Below are 7,863 nucleotides of genomic sequence, written 5' to 3'. Positions count from 1 at the left end.
GCTGCCACCCACCAGCGTCCCCCACGTCCGTCGTTAGACGCAGCTCGCCGTCGCCGTCGCCAGACGCCCTACCATTCACGCAGTCGATTTCCAGCGCCATCCACTTGTTGGATGCAATTCCATCGAAGCCTAATGCAGCTTGCAGTCGATAAGGTTCCACCAAACTTGCAGACCATCGAATCACAGTGGCACGGTCCTCCCGGCTCACCGTTGTCAACAAATCATGGCACTAACAAATCTATGAACTAAGAAATCCAAGAAAAGTCAGTTGAAGCAAAAACATAAGCCCGTTCCAGCAAAAAAATTGCAGGTTCCAGCAAAACAATGGATCGTCGTCTTCAGGTCGTAGCAAAATTTTTGGCCGGTCGTAGCAAAACCAAAAGCTGGTTCAAGCAAATGGCCATCATGGTTGCAGCACGCTCAGCGGCGTGGTTGACCATCGGCAGTTGCGGGCTTCCTGCATCTTGCCGCCGAGGTTCCAGCATCTGACGCCGCGGTTCCGGCTTCTAGCAATTACGGTTGCAGCACCCACCAGTGCGTGGTCACCGCTAGATGCTTCTGATGCGCGAATCACAATAAATATCGAAGGATGCCGGTTCCAGCATCACAACGTGCTGGTTCCAACATCTCTAGTTGTTGGTTCCAGCACCGTCGCATCCCCCCGTCGCCATTGTAGCTCGTGGGCGCCGCAATTGAATCTTTTTCATTTGCTGGTTGCAGCTCCGTCTGCGGGTGGTTCCAGCTTTTCCTCTTGCCGGTCGCAACTTTGGCGCTAATGGGTTGCAGCTCCTTGTGCATCGCCAGTTGGGAGGTGGCGGCTGCTGGCAGCGTGTCGTGGTGGCGGTGGTGTGCCGTATGGCAGGGAATCAGGGGTGGACATAATAGAGGACGAAGGAGGACGAGCTCGATCGTTGTGGAGAGAAAACGAGTGGAGGAGAAGACCGGCAGAAGAGGATAAGGGAGAGGGAGTGGGCTGTGTGGGCCAATAACTCTGTAGGTGGGTGAAGGGAGGAGCGTTCGATGGCCTCAGATTGGACGAGTCGTGCGCGCCGTAAGTTTCAGCCGGTCCGCCGGCTGCAAACGTTTACCTTGGAAAATTCAATTGTGATGGCTTTTGAAGTTTTAGTCTTTCTTTAAAGAAAAAGGAAGTCCGGTAGAATTTTGAAAGAAGAAAAAGCGCACATGACTTTGGTACGAATTTCGAAAGAGAAAGAAGTCACATGGTGGTCGGTACAAACTCTACCATGTATATGCCCCAAACAAAAATCTACAAAAGAAGTCACATGTTGTATCATACCAGGCGATCGTTGTCCAAAAGGAATTTTTCCTTTTCCGTCTAGAGTCCGGCTCAATATAAGCCGCCGTACGTGTCTACGCGGTTCACGTCAGCGAGATCCGATAGATCACACGGAGGCGTTGCCAGACGACACGCTCGCGGCGATCCTCGGCCGCCTCCAGCCGCATGATCTCGCCGCGTCCCGGTGCGTGCGCAGGGCGTGGCGCGCCGTCGTGGACGCCCGGGGGCTGCTGCTCCCGCACCTCCTCCCGCACTCCGTGGAGGGCATCTTCGCCAACTACACCGACCACCACCGCCCACAATTCCTTGCCCGCCCCTCCACGCAGCACCCCCGTGTCGACTACGGCAACTTCCACTTCCTGCCCGACTACACAGAAGGCCATAGAAAGATCGTGGACCACTGCAATGGTCTCCTGCTCTACGGCGACACGTCGGAGTTTTTTGTGGCCAACCCCGCCACGCGGCGGTGGCAGCGCCTGCCTGGAGCGCACGATGATGGGGAATGCCGTGAAGCATATCTCGCGTTTGACCCGGCCGCGTCGCCGCACTACGAGGTGTTCTTGATCCCTCCTAAGGATCTAGGGCTGTTCGATGTGTCGGACTGCAAGTTGGCAGAGGTTCAGCCAGAACAGCTCGCCGAAGAAAACTTCACGATAAGTTCAGGCTACACGTCGGAACTTCACGATAAGTGGAGCACCGAGGTTTCGCAACACTCGGAATGGCCACCGGCCGTGTTAACGCTGGACGTTTTCTCATCAAGGGCAGGAGAATGGCAGGAGAGGTCGTTTGTCAGGGAAGGCAGTGCTACGAGGAGAGTCGTCAACGTGCGGGGTTCACTGCCGTTCACGAGCATTGGGGTGACAAGATGGCGCTACGGCGCCTACTGGCGAGGAGCATTACATGTGCTGCTTTATCGCGGTGCATTTGTCACAAGGTACATCATTAATCTAAAATATTAAATTCCCTTGTATTCGTATTGTTTATTTGACATCACCATTGTATCAGTACCAAAATTTATATTGACCTCTTTATGGGCACCTTTGAAGGTTATCATCATCTACTGGCAAATATCAAGTAATAGAAACACCAATAGATGCTAACGAACGCAAAGTTGGACAGCACTATCTTGGGAGCTCCATGGAGGCTGTCTACTTCGCCAATCTTTGCGATCAAATTCGGATTTGGCACCTGAGTGAAACAAATGGTGAGGTAGAATGGGTGTTGAAGAATAGCATTGGCCTTGTTGAACCATCGGCAAATATATATTCACTCAACCCTTATCAAATCTGCGGACCTTGGATATTTGATGACGATCATGTTCTCGACAAATATGGCATTAACAAAAGGCTGGAGAATGTGGTTTCTGATTGGGACTGGGATGATGATAATATTCTCGATGAGTGTGGATGTCATCCTGGATACTGTCCTTTACTTGGATATCCATTACTTGGGTTTCACCCCTACAAAGATATTGCCTTCTTCCATGTGGGGTTAAAAGCATTGGCTTATCATTTTGATAGCTCAAAAGTTCAGTACATTGGCTATATGCGTCCAAGAATTGATATCTCATGGTCGGTTGATGAGGCCTTTATATACACCCCTTGTATGATCGGAGATCTTCCAGAGAAGACTAAAAGTTAGATGCCGACGCAGCTGAAGATTGTAAACTTATTTTATGACTCGCATAAAAAACTTGTTTTAAGACTACTGTATGTTTGTTCTAAGTTTTTACGTCCGATAGTTTGTGTTCTGCATCCTTGTTTTTCCTTTTCTTTTTTGCTTGGCCCCATGGCTCACCCTAATGCAGGCCCTTCGTATCTTCTTTTCTTTTTGCAAATATACGAAGGTGGAGCATACAGGTAAACACACCACGACACGCGTGAGGCATGCTAAGATTGAACCACTTCGTGCGACTAAAAGTGAGTACAATGATTTGAACTATGGTGGGCGGAGTCAGTACCACGGTATCCATTAGATTTATTTGTCTCTGATGTCATCAAGTTACACATTTTGCTTTTTTTGAGATAATAATGTGACTAGTACGCTTTGACTAGTGGTGTATTCAACTCATCATATTATTTCTCCCTTTCCTGCATTTTATTTTCTTTTTTTAATTTGAGAAGGGTAAAATTGTCCGATAATCGACTCGAGTGCACTGCGGATCGATTCGACAAGCCGTGAAACTTGAAAAACTCTGAAACTATACATGCATGTGGTAGCTAGCAATTGTGCACACATGACCAAGGTGTAAACTACTTTCCAAAACAAGGGGTCTCAGTATCATGAGTTGGAAGATATTTTTTGTTCAGTTGAGTTGGGAAGTTGGAGTAAGAGCTGAATTGCTGAATGATGGTTCATAGTGGAACTAGTAGAAAACGATGCTTAGATAACTACACGTTGAGGGCTCTTGCAGCTGCAGTCACCATCGTTACTACTCAAAATATTCCGAAGTTTTGAGAAACAAATGAAGGAATTGGTCAAGTAGTGTCTCAGTTTTTTTTTTTTGAGAACTAGTAGTGTCTTAGAAGTTTAGAACCCTCGACTTACTGCAATATCTGCGGAAATTCGCAGGGGCATGTAAGTGCAGGTGCACTCACCTGCCAAGCCCCGCCATCCGCTTGATTTGCGTTGTGATTCATAAAATAGATGAATCCCACACGAGCGCACAGTAAAAAGGAAAATCTCTCGAAAAGCCTTAAGTTTCAACATGAAACTTACTGTTTTTGCATCAAAAAATGCCCTGTTTCAACAAGTTTCAGAGATACAATTTTAAGCAATTTTTTCTATCGATCGTACACACAAAATATTTGATTTTTATTGTTCGCTCGTACTAATTTGAAACACTAAAACTTAACATTTTTTTCCAAAAGTCGTCAAAATATATTCAAAATAGATCTTATTTGAAAGCACTGTTCGTGAGAAAACGAATATGAAAATAGAATTAATTTAAAATTTTCGTTTAAAAGATATAAAACTTTAAAAATCAAAAGCCAAAATAAAAAGCTGGCACCAGGACCTGAGTGCCCCCGCACTTGCATGCCGTAAATCCTCTTCCGCAATGTCTGCCCCCAGAACAAGGCCCATTTTACTTACCAACTCAAACTTGGGCCAGGGCAGCCATAGAGAAATTTGGCACAGAAAACGATGTCCAAAGCCTGGGCGTACTTTGGATATTTTTCTAAATTTTCAGTGTCAAATCATCCACCACATTATCGGCCATGGAGAACCATCTACAAGACAAACATCAATTGTATTTCGATGCAACTTATCATTGATTAATAAAGTGAGCGTGTTTAGGTTAAAAAAAATCTCTAGGGCAGCATCAAGGGTCAAATAGGTAAAATTTGCAGCAAAAGACCAAACAAATAGGGCCTTATTGACTTTGATCCGAATTTTGGACTATCTTATCTACAGAAGAAGAGAGAGCGATGTTTCTTCCCATGCCTACCTCCATACTCTCCATTCCCTCTTCTAGTTTTCTTTTCCCGGGATTTATTTTCTCCTCCCTGCTTATCCCCTTCTATCATCGTTACAGTTGCTACCCTTTCTGGCAATGACAAAATAATTTGATACCCACTTTTTGTGTCCGCCGTAGTCTCTAACGTGCTCTAAATTTTATAACACTGGTGCTCATGCCTACTTGAAAAAGGGAGAGTGGCTAATGTTTTCTTGACATGCCTTTTGACACCCAAAATGGTAAAATTCATCCTCCTTATTTGTCACGTCATTATTTTTTTCATCCTCCCTAATTATCCCCTTTTGTTCCTAGGCAAGTTAACCATGTGCCGCTAGCACCGTCCTCGTTGTAGTCGTCACTGCTACTGCTTTAACCATTTGATGCGCTCAGTTAGCGATGTGTCTTGAGAAAAGGTTGAAAAGTAATTCCAAAGTTTGCACAATCTTAGTTTGGAAGATTCAGAAATTTAAGTCTAAACACTACAAAAAAAAGACACATCCGTGACATTTTGGACATAACAAATTTTTTTTCTGTCATACAAATGACATTTTTATGACGATAATTGTGACAAAACCCGGTATCATCATAGATGTGGTGGGCTCCTACTTCTATGACAAAAAATCATGACAGAAAATGGGCTTTTCGTCCTGGGCGGGCCAGAGACGCAGCTGCATGACATTCTTTGGGCCGTCTATGACGGGAAAAACCGTGGTAGAAGCGAGGGCGAGGAAAATTTCGGGGAGTTCCCGGTTACGGTGGGAGGTCGGGGGCCGAGCGATGCGCGTTTCTCTCATACAGGTACGCGCGTGTGTGCGAGGCGTTGGCTCTAACTGCACCCGAGCGAGGCGTTGGCTTCTAACTGAACCCGAGCGATTGCACTGCAGGCTACGCGTTACTGAACCCGAGCGATCGATCGATGACTGTTAACTGAACCCGATCGAGCGATTCCTTCGCTACTGTTGCTAACTGAAGCCGATCGATTGGATGAACAGTGACCGTTGCAGGGGGGTGGATGAAAAGTGAGAGGTGGCGTTGCCTTTGGATGAACGGGACCCCATGGTGTGGTGGAGGGCTGGATGAGTAGTAGACGGTGGAGGGGTGCCCGTGGAGGGGTGGTTGAACAGGTCCCCGTGGTGTGGAGGGCTGGATGAACAGTAGACGGTGGAGGGGTGGTTGAAAAGTAGCCAGTGGAGTAGCACGCGGTGGAGGCTGGACGAACAGGAGCCCGTGGAGGCTGGAGGAGGTCGCCGGTAGCCCGTGGAGGCTGGAGGACGTCGACGGCGGAGATGAATAGTATCCCGTGGAGTCTCGTTTTGCGGTACGCCACACCCCTCCAGATGAACAGGACCCCTGTTTCGACCGTAGCGCTCCAACACAAGTCCGTTTCATCCGTTTTGCGGTACGCCACACCCCTCCCGATCAACAGGACCCCTGTTTCGACCTCAGGAGGTCCGTTTCCTCCTTTTTACGGTACGCCACACCCCTCCCGATCAACAGGACCCCGTTCGAAATGTAGGAAGTCTGTTTCTTCCGTTTTGCGGTACGCCAGGCCTCGTTTCCATCGCCTGTTCCGTCCAAGCCCTCCCGATGAACACGACCATGCATTCTGTTCCGACCCAGCCGGTTGGCTCCCCATGAACATGACGTCTCCGTTCCGACCTAGCCATGTACGTATGCGTGAGTAGGCGTTCGAGACCCCGCCCGTATGTATACATATGTGGCCGTATTTTCTTTCTTGCACCCTGGCCGCTATACGTACATGTACATGCTACGTGCGCGCCTCTACTACGACACGTACGCGCCTCTACTATGACACGTGCGCGCCTCTACATCGACCGGTATATAGGTACGTACACGTTTGCGACCAGAATAATAACGCTACGTACGCTTCGACCAGGTGGGTCCCAACTGTCAGGCACTTCCTTGCCTACGAAGATGTAGCTGGTGGGTCCCAGCAGTCAGGGGGCGAATCATTTTTTTTGCCCGGACGCACTTCCTTGCGTGCGAAGATGTAGCTCGTGGGTCCCAGCAGTCAGGGGGGCGAATCTTTTTTTGCCCAGACGCACTTCCTTGCGTGCGAAGGTGTAGCTGGTGGGTCCCAGCAGTCAGGGGGCGAATCATTTTTTTTGCCCAGACGCACTTCCTTGCGTGCGAAGATGTGGCTGGTGGGTCCCAGCAGTCAGGGGGAAACATTTTTTCGCGAAATATAGTGGCCCGTCCGGTGGGTCCCAGCTGTCAGGTGGAGGAATCATTATTTTCCGTGTAATAAGGAGGCACTTCCTTGCTGCGGTCGTGGACCCAGCTGTCGGCCTCTCCACGTACAGTCCACATCCGATGGAAGTCGTTCCTTGACCACGTTGACCACGCCGCGCCGATAGAACCTGGGCGGTGGACGACGACGAGGCCTAGGAAGGGGACGACGGAGAGCCGGGGAAGACGCGGCAGTGGAAGCCTGTGCGAAGAGGAGTACGAGGGTTCACTGGTTTGGCTGCGGTGTGAGGCTGCCGTCGCCGCAGGGCCTGGCCAGCAGTGAGAATAGTAGGGGCGGTGAGGCCTCCGCGGCAGCACAGCCGGCCACGGGAGGCAGGAGCATGCGTCACGACCGACGCTGCTTTGGGCGGCTGGAGCAAGAAGACCAGAGGTTAAAGAAGCACTACGGCCGTTGGATGGATATTGTACGGTCACTGGAGCTAGAATCGTTCATATTGACTAAAGTTGAAAAGGCCCCCGTCCCAATCAACTTAGTAGGCCCACAAGTCAGCCTCCCACCATGGTGGGTCCCAGCTAGCAGGGGGAGTATTCATTTTTTTTTTGCGTAATAAGGAGGCACTTCCGATGGATCCGAGCTGACAGCGGGGGGAACGTTCTTTTCGCGAAATACGCTGGCCTGTCTGGTGGGTCCCAGCAGTCAGGGGGGAAACATTTTTTCGTGAAATAAGGTGGCCCGTCCGGTGGGTCCCTGCTGTCAGGTGGAGGAATAATTATTTTGTGCGTAATAAGGAGGCACTTCCTTGCGGCCTCCTGGACCCAGCTGTCAGCCTCTCCACATACAGTACTCTTCCGATGGAAGTCGGTCGTTAACCATGTTGACCATGCTGCGTCAAGAGCA

General features: G+C 49.3%; 1 protein-coding gene across 1 annotated transcript; it reads left to right on the top strand.

The window, feature by feature from the left end:
* The first annotated feature begins 1,182 nt into the window (after nucleotides 1–1,182).
* LOC123067912 (uncharacterized) lies at nucleotides 1,183–3,336 on the top strand. The gene is made up of 3 exons (XM_044490497.1): nucleotides 1,183–1,191; nucleotides 1,390–2,231; nucleotides 2,344–3,336. Exons 1-3 carry the CDS (start codon nucleotides 1,183–1,185, stop codon nucleotides 2,936–2,938), a joined length of 1,446 nt encoding a protein of 481 aa, XP_044346432.1. The 3' UTR covers nucleotides 2,939–3,336.
* The last annotated feature ends 4,527 nt before the right edge of the window (nucleotides 3,337–7,863 follow it).

This window comes from Triticum aestivum, chromosome 3B, assembly GCF_018294505.1.
Source record: "Triticum aestivum cultivar Chinese Spring chromosome 3B, IWGSC CS RefSeq v2.1, whole genome shotgun sequence".
In the NCBI taxonomy this organism is placed as follows: domain Eukaryota; kingdom Viridiplantae; phylum Streptophyta; class Magnoliopsida; order Poales; family Poaceae; genus Triticum; species Triticum aestivum.
This window is presented reverse-complemented; position numbering and strand designations above follow the sequence as displayed.

What these genes read in the sequence shown, in the direction of transcription:
- LOC123067912 (XM_044490497.1), top strand. An exon ending in CGCGGTGCATTTGTCACAAG is followed by an intron (nt 2,232 to 2,343) that starts GTACATCATTAA and finishes GCACCTTTGAAG; the next exon opens with GTTATCATCATCTACTGGCA.